Source organism: Aptenodytes forsteri, unplaced genomic scaffold (genome assembly GCF_000699145.1).
Source record: "Aptenodytes forsteri isolate BGI_AS27 unplaced genomic scaffold, ASM69914v1 Scaffold265, whole genome shotgun sequence".
NCBI lineage: Eukaryota > Metazoa > Chordata > Aves > Sphenisciformes > Spheniscidae > Aptenodytes > Aptenodytes forsteri.
Window position 1 is genome coordinate 591,199 of NW_008796175.1, and position 19,553 is coordinate 610,751.

The following is a 19,553-nucleotide window of genomic DNA, read 5'->3' on the forward strand; positions in this document are numbered from 1 at the left end:
GGGGCCGGGGGGTGAGCGCGGACCTTCCGTCGGCGGGGACGGGGCTCTCTTTAACTTGCTCCGAGCTGTGGCTGGGGAAGAAGTGCGGGACGGCGCCGGTGCGAAGGTGCAGGCTGCGTTATCGCCACCGGCGGGGGGGGGGCGGGGAGGGGCAGGCTGTGGAGAGAGGCCGTTAGAGCGCAGATGCCTCAGCCCTTATCTCAGCTGCTCGTTGCTGGAGAACAAAGAGGATCAGTTAAGCGTGTGCAATTATTGCTGTTTCTCTGCCTTCAGTAGGTGCGCTTTGAGAGTCGAATCGGAATGCCTTCCTTCCCGTAGCTCTCTGAGGAAAGAGTGGTTTTCTCAGTTGGTCTGTGGCATCTCGGCATTTGAGTGGAGTGTTTGAACCTGGTCTGAGACAGGGAAAAAGGCCACGTAGCACTAATGGGCACAATACACGTTTAAAAACCAGCCAGTTTAGTGCATTAAACACAACCTGAAAGTGAGAAAATAGAGACTAAAGCAGAGGTGCCCTTGAAAGTCTTCCATAGGATTCTTCTGAGCCGTATAGTAGAATGGATCATAAGCAATGAGCGGCTGTTACTTCATTTTGCCCTGCTTTTGCATGTCTCTTAGTTGCATTTGAATAATATTTTTTGTTACTGTCACCTTTTCAGCATTTGAAAAAGAAAAGGAAAAAAATAATGTCCTAATAAATTTTGCTGAGCATCAGCATGATTTATGCATGTTGTAGTCATCCATGCTAATAGGTAACGCTCTGAGACCACTTCATTTTACAGCATCCTGGAGACAGTTACTAATTACATTTCTCATCACCCTGTAAAGAGGTAAACAGTAGCATGTTTCGGTCCAGGCTTTGCAAAGTATCAGAGTAGTCCTGCCAGTTTAAATGTGACTATCCGCCTACTTAAATACTTTGCAGAATATGTGCCTTCATAGATTAGCAAATTGAGGTGAGGTTAACCAGCTCGCTCAAGGTCATGGAGTGTCAGTGACAGAGTTAGCAATAATGGAATCCAGCCATCCTGGCTGCTGGGTCTGTGCTCTAACCATTGGATGACTCTCCCAAATAATTGCAGGTAGTTTAAACATTGGTTTGCGTAAGTGCATGTTAAGGCCTTCAAAAACTTCTGGAAAAAATAAAAGTGTTAATAGATCTGCTTCAGTGAGATCTTACGCCGTATTTGCATGTAGCTTAAAGTAATTGCACTGCTTGACATAGGAGGGAATTTTGAAGAAGACTTTGTAGCTTACTTTGTAAATATGCGCTCAAAAGGTGTCAATTTTATTATCTAGTGTAGAAAGGCTTATTGTGTAGATTTAGAGGGTAGATCATGAGCTATAACAAAAATAGATTACACTGTAATTAGACAATTTTTAAAAGGAGAATGTGGAGACCATGACTGTAAAGAGGTTATCTTCTGAATAAAGTGTTTACCAGATGACATTCTGTAGAGTTGTTGGCAGTTGTTAGGAAAAAACCCAACCAACAAATGCACTCAGAAGCCATGGTGATGAGGCTGTTGGAAGTTAAAATGGGAACAAAAAACTTCCTCACTTGATCTATTTTTTCAGCAGATACTTGTTAAGTGAAAACAAATCACGATCGGTGTTATTTCTGACCCTAGAGAGAAGTTATGTTTCACTTTGTGTTTTTCTCTGTCGAGTTAAATTTATGAAGAAGAGGATTTCAAAGGAAACGCTGGCAGATCCGTGCTGTTGTGACACCAGCAGTATATATTTAGTAACTTCAGGGGGGAAAGATCCTTATTGTGCTAAAAAAAAAACAAAACAGTGACAATTGTCTGTTTGGACTTCAAAGAGCATTGGAAAGCAAGCTGGCGTTGTTCAGGTGTTACGCTTTGGCCCGTGTCCTGTAATGAGCATTACATTTGACAGATTCCTGCACCTGCAGGAGTCTCATTGGCAGTACTAGGAGAAGCCCATCTGTGCGGGGTAGGGCACAGACTTGAGACCACAGATCTCACAAAACAGTGACAATTGTTTGTTTGGACTTCAAAGAGCATTGGAAAGCAAGCTGGCGTTGTTCAGGTGTTACGCTTTGGCCCGTGTCCTGTAATGAGCATTACATTTGACAGATTCCTGCACCTGCAGGAGTCTCATTGGCAGTACTAGGAGAAGCCCATCTGTGCGGGGTAGGGCACAGACTTGAGACCACAGATCTCGGTTTTGTACAGATTTGTTTGTGCTTACCTTTATGTTCTGCAGGTAATCACGGTGACTATTGACTGCATAAAATTTAGGGATCGTGGTGAGAATCTGCTGCACTGCAGTGCACAGTGTAGAAGAGTGGCAGCCAACTTTCTTTTAAATGAACTGGCTGGGGTGCCGAAGGCAGCCAGCTGCGTAGCCTTATTCTGAACATTTACAGGAGTGCTGCTCTAGGGTTAATCTGTGCAGAAAAGTTCTGACAACACAGACTTTCTGTGTAAAAGTCTTTACAGTTTCTTGCTGATGAGTGCTGTATGAAAGGTATGCCGTTCTTAATGCTTAACCATCAAATCTCCCCAGCACATGTATAGTTTATAATGTGGTCTTCAGGAAAAGTACTTTTACTGATACTACTTGGTGAGATATCCCAGCAAGGTGACTTCTAAGCCAAGATGATTGTCTCAAAAAGGATGCTGGTTGCTTGCTTAGAAACCCAGAAATTTCTATCCTGAATGACACTGCTGTGTCAGCAAACATGTCTACTGCAGGTCTGGGTTTGCCAGATTTACTTTTGCCGGTTTGAGCCACAACTTCTTATCCAGCCAAGTTAAATAAGAAAAGGAAGCAATAATAGGGTATACTTTTTTAAGATCGGTGGCTTTCCGCCTGCAAGTTGTGGAATCTTGGGAAGTTTGAGCAGTGTGTTTTCAACAGATGCATAAGAAAAACGAGCCTGTTAATAGGCTTGGTGATCCATACCTCAACTGATGTTGTGATTTGTGGGTTTTTTGGACACCTAAACTCTTGCCACTGGCCAAGCTGAAGAAACTGGAGTTGTGTGACTGTCTGACACCAGGAATCAGCATGAAACCTGTGCAGTGTTTAAATAAAAACCTAAAGCATCAAAATAATACTAATTATTATAAATAATATTTTTACCCGTTTGTTCATTTCAAAGATTGCCTGTATTTCTGTTACGCATAATGTATGCAGTGTAGATATGTATGAGAACCAAAGATTCTCACATATGCTTACTGCATACTGCATTGAGCTAACTTGGGGGGGGGGATTAAAATTCTTAATGTTCTGCTTAGGAGAAACTTCAAAAGAAGTTATTTTGTGTTCTTATGAGCTGGCAGTTTGTCTACATTAGCTCTTCATATAGTCTTAATGTATGGAACAATGACTCTTACTTTGCAATAGTACATAAAGTTGTTCAAGAAATAATGCTTACACTTGCTGCACAAAGTGATTCCAGAGTTTGTTAATTCTTCTGAAACAAAAGGGATTCACCAGAATTCTAAGAAGCACTTGGAACCCAAATTGCCACTTACAGAGCTATTTCTTTTTCTAGACTCTTCTTAATAAGGCAGCAGAACATCAGCTTGGAACACTATCATTGGGGATTTGTTTTCAGAATATTATTAGTAGCATTTCAGTGAAGTGGAAACAAACCTGTGCTCTGAAAGGAAACTGGATCTTGGGGAAAGACATTCCAGTAAGAGCCATGAATTTAAATTTTACAGGAATGATTTGCTATTTTAAAAAATAAATACATTTAAAAGCTTAGTTTGTGAATAAGAATCAGAACCTGTAAACCTGAAGATATGACAGATATACTCCAGTAAACACCTAAACTTGCATCATGTTTCAAGTATGAAACATGTATCTGGTGCTTGGAAATGTGAACATCATGATGTTTAGAATGCAAAAATAAGCATTTGTTTTTGGTGTTTACCAAAACAATGGCAGGGCTATTCGCTGCTAGAAAGTTCAGAAACTAAATTTCTTAAGGTGCAACCAAATCATTTTATTAGACTGGAGAACAGCTGAAATGGACGTTGTTTTATAAAGCTTCATTGGAAGTGGAAATTACAGCTGATGAATCAGTAGGAACCTTTTGTTCTTTTAATACTTTCTACTATAGAATAAAATTAAGCCTCGAAGGACACCTTCAGTTTGATAATTATAGGAGCTACAGTAAAATATGACGTTCTTGGAGGGAAAAATATATGTAGCTGTTTCACTTTGTTCTGTCTGTAGTGTGTAAAGTCAGTGGTATGCGTGCTGAGGAGTCTGGCCTTAATTTTATTTTATGAAATACGTTTGGGATTGTTGCTTGATTGGGTCATGGGTTCTGGTTTTAGTTCTGGAATGTCACTCAAAATAAAACAAAACTGTGGGGATGGCAGAGGGAGAATTACAATAGTTATACTTTGGTTAGAGGCAGTGCTGGTAGAAAACCTGTCTTATTTTTTAATCAAATAGTAAATCCCAAATCTGTTTGGTATTATTCATCCCAGTTATTTTTCAATTCGTTGCCTGTAACTGCCATGCAATTGTAACAAGAGTTCAGTTTAAACAAGGCATGAAGGTGTTCCCCATTCTTTTGTTCTGAATCTCTGGGACTTGACATACCTCAGTGCCTATGTGAGCAGATACCTAAGTTGTTATACCTCATCCGGGAAGGTCACCACTGCAGAGAGATTCCTGCCTAAATGGTGACTACTGCTGCCTTACGTCTTTGTGTTTCCTCGTTTCTGCTCTGTTTTTTCTCAAGTGTTAGTGTTCTGAGGCAAGGATGGGATATCTTTTTGTTGTTGTTGTTTGGTTTGTGTTGCAAAGACCCAGCATAAGCAGCCCTTGTCATGGACTGGGACCCCAAAATGCTGCCATGATACACTGAAGAAGTGCCTATCCATTTATTTTATAGCAGTGTGTTAAATAGATGGGAACCTGATGCGAATATTTTTTCTATTTCTGTATTTTTGAAGGAACTTAAGTAAGGGTAGATTCATAACCAAGCGTCAAGTTCTATATTTTACACCTTTGTTGACTGCCTCAGTTTAGTATAGACTTATGGAAATAATCTTCTTGCCTTTTCTCTTTTTTCCCCTTTTTTCCTTTAGAATTGCCAAAATGCTTTGGAATTCTTAAACGATTCAAAAACTGAAGTCTCTGAGGATACAAAATCATAAGAACACAAGAAGCAGCAAGGAGGATTCAGTGCCAATGCAGCAACAAAAAAGACAGCCAGAGTTAGTGGAAGGAAATCTTCCTGTTTTTGTTTTTCCTACAGAACTTATATTTTATGCAGATGACCAGTCAACACACAAGCAGGTGTTGACTCTATATAACCCCTATGAGTTTGCCTTAAAATTCAAAGGTGGGTTTCTTAGGTTAAGTTTTATTTAAGGGTTAGTTGGTGATCTTGAACAGTCCAATTATAATTCATGTAACAAATCATATTTGTGACAAAACCAAACTCGTGTCTTTACGTATATCTGTTGATGAAGTTGGTGAGGTATTAATTCATGATTTGTTACCACTACTGTCCTTTTCATTGCAGTTCTTTGTACAACTCCAAATAAATATGCGGTGGTTGATGCTACTGGTGCAGTGAAGCCTCAGTGCTGTGTTGATATGTAAGTAAAAGTTGTTTGTGGGTTTGTTTTTTTTCCCCCTAATGCATGACACTTGATTACCTTAATTTCTTTTATTATTTAAGATGTAGTAAATGACAGCATGCGTAGTATAAATAAAGTTGGAGAAAGATAGAATATTTTCCTAATCTCTTATATTCTTGTGGCCATCTGGTCTTTGCTGTTCTTTCACTCTAGGGCAGAGATATTACAATACTGGAGAAATTTCCTTCTTTAATTTTGTCTTTAGGCATAAATAAAATGCTAGTAAATGCATCCTGTAGTATAGTTTGTAAACCAGCAGTAAGAGTAATATGAGCCTCCTCTGAGTACTTTTTTGTTATTTCTAACAAGAAAAACAAGACCCCCAGGGTTGGGATTTCTTTGTGAGAAATATTTGTTTGCAGATGGGCAAATGAAAATGTATGCAGTTCTACTGAGCACACTATCCTGGGCCATGTTTAATAAAGGTACTTTTGCCTACCTTTCACCCTGACCGCCTCTCTCGTTCTCAGATCTGTCTCCCCTTTAGTTGTTTCTCCTGTCAGGTCCCAACCCAATAACAGAGAAAAGATGAAGGCCAGTTAAGTGACCACAATAACGTATAGGGGCTGTAGGCTGCTCTAATTCAAAGTGGAGTAGGTATATAAGCTAAAATAGCCTGGTTTTTTTCATCTTCCATTTGCCACATTATTTCTGTGCTGATGTACGAATACAGCTAAAGAAAGCATTAAGTACCTAAAAGAGCAGACTGAGCTTTCTGACTAGAAACTTGCAAACTGTAAAACACCTTCTGGAATCTCTGGCTAACAAATGGCCATATACAAAACCCCCTGCTATCGAATGATCCATCTTTTGTCAGATAAATAATACCGTGCTTGGGGAATGGCTCTTTCCTGTAGACTGTTTTCCTTAGGTGTAATTTGGAAAATTCCAAGGACTCACCAAATAGAAAGGAAGTTTAAAACATGGAACTAAAATTTTCAGTGGGCAGGGGCAACAATCCTAAAAATGGAACAAAACAGGTCAGAATATACCAGTGTATCAGTGAGCTATTCCAGTCTTTAGCAGACACTTACACAAGCATGATTACATTTGGTTCATCTTAAACAAATGTCTTTTATTAAATAAAGGAAAATAAGACACTGCATGTTTCCAAGGGAATTTTTTGTGCAGCAAAACCCCTATCCCATTCTAATACTTGCTGTCTAAAGGCAGTGTTTACTGCTAGGATATGAGCAGTACTATGCAAGTATGGCCATTTGCCAGATAAACAGATATTCTACAGAGCTTCCAATTATGCAATGATCTCTAAAAAGAAACTGGAGAATATATCTGTTTATAAGGGTCTGCAGAAAACATCTCTTTGCTTGGCAGCAGACACATGTTCTCATAGCACAGTGTTATGTCAAGATTCTGTTTAGGTTGGTGGTTAGTACCATGGTACTAAGAGTAGAAACAAAAATTTAAAAGGAAGTGTTAAAGGAAGAAATAAGAGTTGAATCCGCTGTTCTGATATGTTGAGAGTTGTATGAATTAGGATTGCTGGGGGGAAAAAGCCTTTTGTTTTAGTGAAGGCAGTTGCCCAGCCAACACTCAGCTTGCTGAAAGCCTGTCATAAGCACGCTCTTTCGCCTCTAAAGTGACGTAAAACTACGTACATTTCCTGCAGCCTTCTCGCTGGGGGATGACTTAGTCTCTGTTTCCTTGTTGAATAGTCTATTCAAACTAGATACCAGTTACAAGCACTGGCTATGTGTTAATGACTGTAGATACGTGATGTGATATAGTTCCTTTAAATGAAGCCTGAAACACAAAAAACCTGTTTCTTGCAGCAGTTTAATGTTTATATTATCACGAAGATAGGTTTCTTGAAGCAATTTTAAGACTACTGTCCTGTATTACTAAGGGTAGAATCATTTCTTTCCCCTCAGGAGATGGGAACCTTCTTGAATCCAAATCACTTATATGTAGGTATATTTTCAGATTAGCTATTGTTATCTTATAAATTTAGAATAGCCTTTTGCAAAAAAAGTTTTCCACTTTGGAAAAATAATTAAAATTGCTATTAACTCTAAGAGCCGATATGGCTTCAAAACCTAAATGTTACAGCTTTTTAATGCTAGATACCTATTTTGATAATGAATCATAAATGCAGAGAGGAGGCAGTTGAGCAGAGCACTGCTCAGAGGTCTGTACTGCCTTTGATCAGTGTTACTTTAAAACTGTGCCTTTTGTAGGTCCCACATACAACTTTTCCCATGAAATGCCATAAAACTAGAAGGAATGCAACAACTATCACCCTGTCTTACTGTTGAAGCGATCTTGGTCAACGTATTCAAAACAGTAGAGCAACAGAGTGGTTGCTGGACAGTGAGAAGGCTTACGAAGAAAATAACTGACTCTCTAGCTGTAATTCAGAGAATATGTCTACACTGCAGTCTGAGTTGTGATTGCAGCTTGTGTAGCTACACCTGGCCTAGCTCTTGGTAGCTAGTGAAGTATCTGCAGCATCATGCATTTCAATGCAGGGTATGAAATGTGTGCAAGGTAGCTAGATTGACGAGCAAAGCTCTGACAGCACAGAGCTCTACTATTGATATCCAGATTTACTCACTGAAAGACAGGTGAGAAATGTTTATGTAGATACGTAGTTGTCATTTTTACTGCATTGCTATATGCTCTTAATGGTGGGCTTCTGATGTTGAAAATCCCTTTATGTCTAGCTGACTCTTTAATGTAGAGGGAATGAGTTTTGCTTCTGAGAAAGTATAATTGTAAAGCTCTGAGCCTGGTTTCCTCAAAAAGCCAGACTTTTGCCATCGTCTGTCCGAGTGTTTGGCAGTCTTAGTTTTCTTCTTTCCTTCCCTGTCCACTCCAGACCCCCCATACCTTTTAAAATCATTGGCCAGCATCAAACAGCTTTGATAGAGGAGGAGGCATCTTTCAGATAATTGATGTTTCATGCAAATTGGCAGCTAGGCCTCAGATTGAGGCAAAGGTGTGCTTGAGATAAATAGTTAACTGTTCTTTTTGGCCAGCCAATTGGAGCAGATATGTTCGCTCTGGTTCTCAAATATAGGGAGAGGAGATACGAGGCAAGATCAAATCTTCAAGAACATTGAGTGATGGAGGAGGGAACGGGGATCTGTACTGTTGCAGTGTATCTGTGTATGGGGGAAAGAGGGGAAACATCGGGATGTAGGGCGTAATTCCACAGGAGACATGCTTTTTATTAGTTCCTCTGTTTGAAAATGTTGTTTTCCTCTGCAGCGTAATTCGTCACAGAGATGTTCGGGCTTCTTACTATGGTGTGATGGATAAATTCCGTCTACAAGTGTCTGAGCAGAGCCAGAGGAAAGCATTAGGGAAAAAGGAGATTATTGCTACTCTACTTCCATCTGCAAAGGAACAACAGCAACAAAAGGAAGAGGAGGAAAAACGAATAAAAGAACATCTGACTGAAAGTGTCTTTTTTGAGCAGACTTTGTGTCAACCAGGTAGCTGAAATCTTTTACCCCTCCTGTCTTCTGTATCAGTTATGAATAGCTCAAGTGACTAGAAAGCCTAGACTAAAATAAATTTTAAAATAATTCTTTTTACTTACCTGTAAGACTGCTGTCTTTATCACTGGGGAATGATAGTGCCCAAGAACCCAATCTATGGCTATTCTGCTTATGCTGCCTTGATTAATCAAGACCCAGGTTTGCATGTCATACCTTGGAGAATACATCCTTTATTCCTCTGGTGCAGAAGTTCTGTTACAGCCAATGGGAATTTATCTGCAAAAGGATGGTAGTTATTTTTTCCCTTGGGCTCTTTCAGAACATATGCCCCTTCTGAGTTTGTTCCAAACCCTTAATCCTCCATTTCCTGATGAGCAGGAAATATTGCCAAAACATCTTCTAAAGTGCTCCTTGTTCTGCACCATCTCATTTGTCTGTCCCACAAGTACAGAAAAGCACAGTTGCTAGCTGAAAACTCTTTGCACGTTTCATATGTGAGGAAGTGAATCAACAGTCTTGGGCAAAAGCTGGACCGAACAGTTAAATTGAAGTGGTAGCGGGAGATATAGGAAGTACCAAGTTTTACCAGAACTGAATCTAAACTGATTCTTGACTTGACAGTCTACCTTCTTGTTACTTTTACTGATTTATACTGTAGTATTTTTGTCACTTTTATTTTTCATGACAAGAACAAAAATCAATTCCAGAAAATAGATGAACCTGCTTGAGAGTGTTCCTCTTGTTAAAACCAAATGGTTTCACTATTTATACATAGTTTGTTGGCTGGTGAAACCCCTTTTACTAGAAAAAAAACCAACAGATAGGTATTAGTAGGATACATGGTTAAAGCAAACCTACAAGATCTCTGGGCTCACAGAACAAAACATTACTATGATAGTTGTTCTGGTATGGAGGGTTTGAGCCATCTTGAACAATCTGATACTGGTCTTAATCCAAATGCTATTTCTCTGCTTAAAACCCTTGTTGACTACATTATATTGCTTGCTTACAGAGAAACAGTAAACAAAGCAACTACAGTCTCTGCCTATAACCTGCAACCTAGAAATAACAGATTTATGGAATTAAAATAGGACACACATTGCTAGTCACTGAGGATAGAAAACTTGATAAAAACATTGGCTGTTTTCCGATGGGTCTTAAGAATTTGGTTAGAGGTATTCAACTAAGATGTTAACAGCTCTTTTCAAAGATTACACAGTGTGCCTTTGAGTAGGTTCTGGCTCTTAAACTGCAGCGCTGTAAAGAATATGAAGGACAGTTCATCTATAGTTTGCATTTCCTTATTCTGGTGATATTGGACTGTCAGAAGAGTTCGCTCTCACAGTTTTTAAAGTAAGATTCAAATATTACTAATTTGTGGCACATAAACTGGTTCTGGCAGGTGCAGCTCTTGAATCCTCTAAAGAAAGAAGGAGAATGCATCTGGCCCAAGAACCCGTGCTCTTGCTGTAGCCAAGTTTTGTTCTGGAGGCATAAGCAGAGTTATCTGCCTGTGCAGCTCCTTCAGGTGCTCTTTCCTAATTGATTACTAACCACTGAAGGAACATAGCAAGGAATGGAGTCAGGATGCATGGTGAAACCTCAAGTATTGCTGCAAGATCCAGCTGTCATGAGTGTGTAGATATAGCTACTGGGCCTGGCAGGCACTGTTCCTCCAGGAGGGAGGGGGTTGGGAAGTCATGTGAAAACAAGTTCCAGCATCAGAACAGGGAGCAGCCTTCACCGCTGCAAAGTGCAGGTTTAGGAGGGTGGGTTTAAGAGTTGTTTCCCACCCCCTCCAAACTCCAAAGGGAAAAGAAAACCTCAGGATGTTGCAGCTCCAATGTACCGCAAACATTTTTGCGGAATACTTAACTTCTGTATTGGGTAGATATTCCTTACAATTGGTACCATCTTGTTTTTCAGAAAACAGAACTGCCTCATCGGGACCTAGTTTACTAACAGTCTTCCTAGGAATAGTGTGTATTGCAGCACTAATGCTACCTACATTGGGGGAAATGGAATCCCTGGTGCCTCTCTACCTCCACTTAAGTGTGAATCAAAAGTTAGTAGCTGCTTATGTTTTAGGTAAGTATTTTGGATTTTGTAAATGTTTTCTTGCAACTTCTGTGATTTGGGAAACTTCTCCTGTGTTTGCCTGTGGCTTCAGGAAACTTGATGGAGACAAAGCACCACATTACATTTTGTTTTGCATCTCCGCTCCTATTTTAACTTGCAGCCATAGTGATATCAGTGTAAATTAGTTCCTGTAAGTATTTTAGACCAGATTTTAGTCGATAATTATAATACAGGCCCCTACATGTTAATTTCACCTTCATTTGATGACTGGCCAGCTGTAGTCATCTGCCAACAAAACTGAATGGAATGTGCTGTTTCTTATTCTTACATTGAAATAGAGTTGCTCTATTGCAGAACCTAGATCTCTTCTGTTGTTTTATTTCTCTCTCCAACCCCGATGAGCTGGTCTGAAAGGCTCCATTCACTACCTTGTTGATAAGCAGTTGAAATGTGTAGAAATAAGTTGTGGTAAACCCTTCCTAAGAAACCACTACCATCCACAATTCTTCCTGATTTGTAACTTGCTCCTAAATTAGCAAGCATAGATAAGTTGCACATTTCACTTGCTATGACTATTTTTCTGTAACTATTTCAGATTTGAAGAACAGTCACTCTAAACTCAATTCTCCTGTCCCACTACCTGGCAGAAATGAGGATTTAAAGGAAACGAGCTAGGCAGCTTCAAACTGATAGCTAGAGGTGAGGTAGTGATGGGAAAAGATGCAAGTTCTTGATGGATAATGCGCGCACTCAGTTGACTGACTCACGCAAGTCAGTCTGCTGAAATGATTTGAAAACTCCCTTGCTGCTAACCAGAAGCCTACCTCTTTGCCTGAGCCGATGGTGATGTATTTTCAGATCAGGACCTTGCAGTAATACTTGCTTTATTTTTATCTCTAGTTTTGAAAATTACTCCCGTGTCTGCTGGTGCCAGCTATAGTATTAAACCATTTGACTTCATACATTTGCAACAACTTACCTGTTTCTAGATTCACTATGAAGTTCTTGCAGGCTTTGATTCCTTTGGTAGCAGCGTTTTTAGTGTTCCTGAGAAGATTCTTCTTCTGTATGCAACTCTTGCTCATCTAGAGTTGATTGCCCTTGAGAAGATGAAACCACTTTCTTCCACAACGAAGTACAACTAGATTGTGTAGCGTTTAATTGAAAAGGGAGGTTAATACCGCACCAACTGGGCTGTATGACATTTGAGAAGTACATGCTTTACAGAAATGAGTTAAATTCTTTATTGCCTGGAAGTCCCTATACACGTGATCTAGGCTGTCCTGTAGCACCTTCCAGAAGCCTCTGTTATTACTCTGCGATGATTTAGATAATCCAAGCTAAGGCCTACAGCAGTTCTGGCAGCACTGATTGTCTAAGCTAACACAGACCTTAAGAAATAGCTGAACTGTAATTCCTCTTTAATGGATAAATTGCTTATTTAATGGAAGGCAGCGTTACAACTCTGTTCTGTCATGCTTCTATCATCAAAATGTTTATAAAGTAAATAAGTTAAATCAGTATGTAGTGGCAGGGTAGTAAAAGAGTCTCGGAAATTTCTTTATCTGTGGTGAGATCTGTAGGCTTTAGCTAAGCTCTCTGCAGTGAAAGGCTGTTACATTAACATCATCTGAGCCTGAAAGAAAGTTAGATTGCCTAAGAACTGATAAATTACTATTTTGATGTTACATAAGGTTGGAATTCAAGGAGCCCTAATGTTTTTCTATATGCCTCTTTGCCTTGTGCAATGTAACTCATGGCTAAGAACTTGCAGATTTGTACATTTTCCGGTATCTGCACATAATTAAAGTGAACTTTTTAGTTCATGAGTAGGTTTATTAGCCCCACATTTCCTGCTTTCATCTGTTTTTAATTGTTTTTAACCTCTGTCAGAGCAGGTTTTTTTTTCCCTCCCTCTTTAAAGGTCACAACAAAGAGTCTGTAGAAAGCTCCCTATGCAGACTGACAAGGAAGCTTAACAACATCTTTGTCTAAAACTAGTCTTTGATCAGTTATTCGGCACAGAGCAGAAACAAAAATGTCTTGGAGCCCTCAGCTAATCTGCCTTACTGGTGATTCAGCATTTGAATTGCGCTGCCCGTAACTAGCCCCCATGAAAACTGGCGGCCTGTGTGCTGGCGATACACTTGCCTAAGTCAAAATCTCAACACTAAGATTTTCCAGTAGTGAGATCGGTAACTGTTTGGAGTATTTATAGCTTCTTTGAAGTTTAGTTACTAGATATACTGCACTTCAGGGTCTTTTTTACACAGATTTTGACTACATCGAAATTCAGAGCAATACTTCCAATATTTAAGTGAAGTGTGTATATAAATTCATTCTGCCTGTATTTATGCACTTTTACCTTATTCTCTGGCCTGACAGGGTAAACTGTCTTTATTTTAAATGTTCTATTCAGTGAAATTAAAGCATTTAGTTCTTAATTCTTGTCTTTCAGGTCTCATCACCATGGTTATTTTGAGAACGTGAGCAATGAGTTAATAGGATGTCAAACTGTATATTCACATCATGAATGTGGACTGCCTTTTACTCCCATTTGGCTCATTAAGATGCTAGCAAAACTGTTCAGTGATTTAAGATACCTTCAGAAGTGTAATATATTTTAACTCTGTATAATAAATGAGAGACTCAAAGCACTTTTCGGTGCTTCTGTAACAAGACAGCTATGAAATGTTCAGTGATACCTGTGAAAATAATTTGAAAAACTTTTATATCTACGCCTACTGTAAAAAATCCTTATTAAAGCAACATTTGTTATTTTTAGTCTATGTTCACATCAGTGCGTGATCACTATAAAAGCAAACTGTCTTATGTAAAACGTTGAGTTGGTTTGTGGTTGTACGTGCTGAGGCTGGTGCATAACACTTCTGTATACATACCAGAAGGATGAGAGTCATGACTAATCATTGAAGAAAATGAAAAATTCCATCAGTGAAACTATGAAATAAACTATGAATTTTAGGTGAAGAAGTAATTCTCAAATTCCTTACTTCATTACAAATATGTCGCTGAGTGCTCGTTTTCTCACCTGGGGAAATAATTTCTGCAACAGCCATTTTGTAACACGGTTGTAGACAATAAAAACAAGTTCTATAATCAGAACCTTTCGTTTCTTAGGGATGCATGCAATATGTGAACTGAGTGGCATTGATGGAAGTTGAATGCATGCTAATATAAAATTAGGCATTTTTTCTGTTTTAGAGACCAAACTAAGTATAGCAACAAAGGCATTCCTCTACACCTTCCCTTCCCCCCAGCTAAAAGAGGGGATTTCTTTTGTATCGGAAACTCCTGCTCAAATTCCAGTTTTATATTCTAGGTGAACATTTACCTTGTTTCATATAACAACTATTTCCCTTCATTTGACATTTCACTGTCGAGATGTTAAGTTTAAAAATATTTCTACTGAAGGGCTGCTATTCCTGCCTTTGATTCATACACACAAATCTTTATAAAAGGTCTATATAATATGCTCTGATCTATATAAAAACATTTTGGAAATGAAACTTTCTTTTCCCCTGCATGTTATGGGTCACTTTCCTGTTTATGCATGGAAGTACAAAGAAACCATGCAGAAATAAATGAGTGTTGTTTAAAAAAAAAAAAAAGGTTGCATTTGTTAATCACTGTACATTTTTTCTTTTATATAATACAACTAAGTCTCTATAGGGCAATAAAATGTTACTTTAGTTTGATTTTTCAGAAGACCTGAGATTGTGTCATCTGTCAGTATCAGATGATAAAGAAACAGTCAAACATTAACATCTGTTAAAAAAAATAAATAAAGTGTTACTAACTGGTTTGAGAACTCGGTGTTCCAGAGCCCGTGCTGCAGGCACCGCGCTTGCTCCAGTTACAGACACCGAGGTCTTGCTTGGGTCGCGGTGTTTTCCTGCCACTGTAGAGCTGCGTCCTTGTACCTTCACTGTTACTCTTCAGTACCTACACTGTTAATTCTGATTTTCGTGAGGTGGTTTAACCTGCCTCTTCTTGAGGAAGGGCGAGGGAATTGAACAGAAGTTAGGGAGATAAAACTGCCATGTGGTACATTAGCCTGGCTGTTGTGTATTACGATACCTACATTTTTACGTGGGCAAGAGCAGCAGGACTTAACGCAAAGACAATGTCTTAAAGGCCCAAGCTGATTTAAAAAAAACCAAACAAAAACACCAAACCTTTTTCCCCCCCATATCCTGGAGTTCCAGTCATGTGCCAGGATTGTGTTTTGCCAGGCACTTGCAGCAGTACAGAAGAGAGAGAATCCCACATCCAGGAACGGAGTCGCTATACTCAAGTCCCGACGCCTCAGTCCTGCAGGACAGTGCACACAAGACTTGGGAAGTGGGATTACAGGACAACAGTGACCCCGATTGCCAGCGTTGGTTTGCAAGGAACTTAAGGAGAAGCGACTGGTTTAGAAAAATACCTTGACCAAAGAAATCAGTAACAAAAAGTTATCAGCGACTATAAAGACTGTAACGCTGGACCGTTTCTTTTTCAAGGGCAAGCGAGGAGCAATACACAGATAAAAAAGATTAAGTGCACAGTGTGACTCAGCAGATGCAGATAAAACTGGTGCTTGAGCAAAATAAGCATGACAAATGTGAATTTTGACTTCTTTCTACTTCAGGGAGATTACAGCACACTATAATCACAGATTTATTCCAGCATTGGGAAAACAAGACCCGAGGACGGCTTCAGTTCCGCACTGTGAGGGGGAATGTATCAACTCATGTTACAGCATGGTCACAGGGAGACACTAGTGAAAGTTTACCAGGTGGATACGCAAGATTTAGAAGATATTTTCTGATGCACACGTGTGTGTGTGTGTGTGTGTGTGTGTGTGTGTGTGTGTGTGTGTGTGTGTATATATATATGCATGCACATGCCTCTAGTACTACATGCCTCTAGTACTTACTTAATAGGGTTATGGAAAACACTGAATGCCTTTGGAAATAAGACCTGAGACAGTGAATATGCCTCCTCTTAAAAACACCAGGAAAAACAGTTAAGTGTTCACGTCATTTCCCATTCCTGACTCTTAACACAAACAAGACAGTCATTTCCTTGAAATGGAAAAGTATTTTGAGCGGACAGTTAGGAGGGCTTTAAGATCATCCAGCAGAAACAATCATCTTGTTTACCCAGCACTTGCTATGGCACCGATATCTCAAACAAGCAATGCTGGCAGGCAGGAAGCGATCGCTTTCGTTAGCGTCACTCCTAGTAGCTATAGGCTTGGCACATGCTCTCCTCCAGGTGTTTGCACTTGTCCGGATCAGAAAACGCTTGCCTGTCCCTGTTTTCTATAAAGGAGCACATCACAGAATGCTTAAAACTACAGTAGGCCCAATATAACCCTTTCAGAGCTCCGGGGACCGACGGGGCTTTCAGATAATTGGTTCATTTCACCAGGGATCACAGCTGATGGAGCCCCCCGAGGCAGGAGAGTGGGGCGAGCAGCTTCACGTGGAGATCACCTGGAAACGACTGGATCCCAGTCCCTGCAAAGGGAAATGCTGAGCTACTGCTGATGTTTCTCAAAACACGCTCCAGGAAGAACCAAGGCTGCTGTCAGATGGTAACAGTCACTCCTCTTGTTTAAACAGCTTAACGGTGGCATTTGCAGCAGCTCCAAGAGAAGCCCATGCACAGAACTGTGCCTTCAACAATGGAAGTGGAGAAATCCTTCCTGGAATCGACTAGCTAAGAATTGTCAGAGTCAATCGTATGTTATTTCATTTTATGTTCACATGTAGCAAGTATCTGATAACCAACAAGCCTAAACTGGAAAGAGGCTGTCAAATAGGTTTGGCAATAAATCACCGTGTTTTAGTCCTCATTCATCAATGTATATTTAAGATACCTGACTTTCCTTGTAACAGCTTTCCTTCTAAACGCCAAGTTCCATCACCCCTTTCCTTTGTCAGGGGTATGAATCTTGTACTTAACTTGCGTGCATTGGCAATCCATCCCACTGGTAGGGCAAGACTACCGAACGGAACTTGCCCGAGCCTGTAAACCAGATCCAGGAATACTTTGTTTACAGGAAAGAAAATTCTCAGGTGCCGAGAGATCTATGTTTCATAGGGCCTGTGGTGATCCAGGGCAACCTCAAAATTCAGGGACAAGGCTGTATAGGAGGCCTTAAAAAAAACCCCAAAACCTTAAATCATCCTCTCTGACAGGAGGGAGTTTGAGTTTGGGTCAGAGCAGTTCAGGTACTTTGCCCTCTGACCTCGTAGGAGACCCTCCTGGCCGAAAAAAGTAGTAGTAAGGGAACAGACTGCAATACAAAGCACGCAGGGCTGTGTAATCCTGGTATTTGGTCCTCCTGCCTAGCTGCCTGCAGAGATAGGGGCTGAGTGGCCGTAGAAAAACAGGTTCTCTCCTATGTCGCTGTGAAACGGGGCACTCGCCTCCTCACGGTAGCGCTAGAGAAGGCACCGTCTCTCATGAGAGCCTGAGGAGAGACATCCGAAGTTAATGGTGCTGGCGATGGAGTCCATCCTCCTTGTATGAATAGCTTGCTGCCGGAGGAAATTAAACTAAGGCTGAAACTGTTGAAGGAGAGTGAAGTATGCTGTTGCCAGCAGCATACCACTCGCTTACTGCTGCTCCACATAAGCTAGTGAAGATTGGGAAACCATTGCTACACAGCCAAGCAAGAGCCATTTAAAGGTAACGTATAAATGAAAGGAGTCTAGAGAACCTGTGTATCCTCAAAAACATAAGTACTGGAGGTATGAACACCGGCAGGAGACACTCACAGCACAAGTAAAGCCAAGTAAGGGGATACACTCACTTTTTGGTCTATTTTTGTATTCTGTAGAACACAACCTTGCAGAAGCTCTCTGCTGTAAGCTAACTAGCTGTTTACTTTAGATAATGAACTGTAGCTAATGCGTATCCGCTCTTGAAAATTTGCAGAATTCTATAGCCAACGCTGACAACATAACGTGGAATTACATGCGGCAAAGTGACACGCGCTGGTCTTTGAAACAGCAGAGACTCTGCAAAGGAGTAATTTAAGCAAGAGCACAACCATGATTACAGCAGCACAATGAAAGCAGTGGGTGATCCCCTCACTGTGAGGAAAAGGCTAGTAAGAAGGCCCACCCGAGTAACGGGCTCCCTGTAACACCTCTGTTGTGGAATATAAATTCAGACACACGTAACTGCAGTCATCCTGATCCTAGCAGAACAAGAGATACCAAGAAGGAACAAAGATGACTGATAAAATGCATATCAAAGATAGGGAATAAAAGAACCAAGAGTCTGTAGTGGAACTTAAATTGATGTTTACAGTTAAAAAAAAAAAAAAAAAGAGGAATTACCAGTACAACTTACAATGACAAAATACAATTTACAATAACAACACGAGAGCATTCTTCTCTAGGAAACTGCAGATACTCTAGGTGGCTTGAGGGACGAACATCAAGGCATTAGACGAGCATATGCTTTGACAAACAAGAAACCACCATCAAGAGACCAATAAAACTCTGCAGTGAGGCTCTGGAATCCCCTGTTCCATCAACATCACCAAACCCCTTAGCGCCTCTGCCTCAGGAATCTGCCAGGAATCTCCAAAATCAAAACTGACTGCTGAAGTGAATGCACTTAAAATGAAAGGATCTCGATTTATTTTTAGCAGGAAGATTCTTGCAGTGATTTCAGTGCCACACAGCCTCATTTAAGCTGGCTTGAAAGACAACACAGCACACTGTTTCTGTGCCACAAAAAACAATGCATGATATGCACATCATGGTTTTGATTTTTCTCCACACAAGGGGAAAAAGTAATCATGAGAACCACATTTCCAAAGATTAGTATCTGCAGCAAAAATTGCTCCCGCTTGATCCAGCAAAACATTTACACGCCTTTATTAATCATGGCAGGAAGTCTTAAGTCTTAAACGTTAATCAAGGCAGGAAGTCTTAAATAATGAGCATTTTCGAAGGCTCTTACAAAGCTAGTAAAAGAAGAAGAAACTAAACTACCAGAAGAATTTTAAATTTGACAAGTGCCAGATTTGTCTCAGGAATCTTCATGGGATTGGGGAAGTCGCACCAGTTCCTTGAGAGACACAGAGGAACTGGCATGAAGAGGCCATGTTTGGTTTTGGTTTAAATGCACTCAACTCCTTCCCCCTCTGAAATTTCTGTTCCCAGGCCAGCTACTGAAAGTCAAACAAGGTTATCCTCCTTCAGTTGTTTATTTTTTTTTCCCCCTCCTCTCATGCTTCCACCACAAACACCCAACAGGGGAAGCAACCTCTCCCTTCCAGCATGTACGTGGCGTCTGGGTCTTTTAGATGTAGGGTAGCTGTCTGCTTGGAATCCGCTGTGACAGA

At 40.3% G+C, this 19,553-nt stretch overlaps 1 protein-coding gene across 2 annotated transcripts; it reads left to right on the forward strand.

Annotated features, from left to right (window-relative positions):
• The first annotated feature begins 229 nt into the window (after nucleotides 1–229).
• MOSPD1 (motile sperm domain containing 1) lies at nucleotides 230–14,011 on the forward strand. Of its 2 annotated transcripts, XM_009287574.2 has the most exons (7): nucleotides 230–272; nucleotides 5,082–5,338; nucleotides 5,522–5,597; nucleotides 8,868–9,094; nucleotides 11,027–11,188; nucleotides 11,775–11,878; nucleotides 13,638–14,011. In XM_009287574.2, exons 2-6 carry the CDS (start codon nucleotides 5,185–5,187, stop codon nucleotides 11,852–11,854), a joined length of 699 nt encoding a protein of 232 aa, XP_009285849.1. In that variant the 5' UTR covers nucleotides 230–272; nucleotides 5,082–5,184; the 3' UTR covers nucleotides 11,855–11,878; nucleotides 13,638–14,011. The 2 variants fall into 2 exon arrangements, with proteins under 2 accessions (XP_009285849.1, XP_019329761.1); XM_019474216.1 differs by lacking the exon at nucleotides 11,775–11,878 and having other exon boundaries at nucleotides 236–272.
• Nucleotides 14,012–19,553: the final 5,542 nt, after the last annotated feature.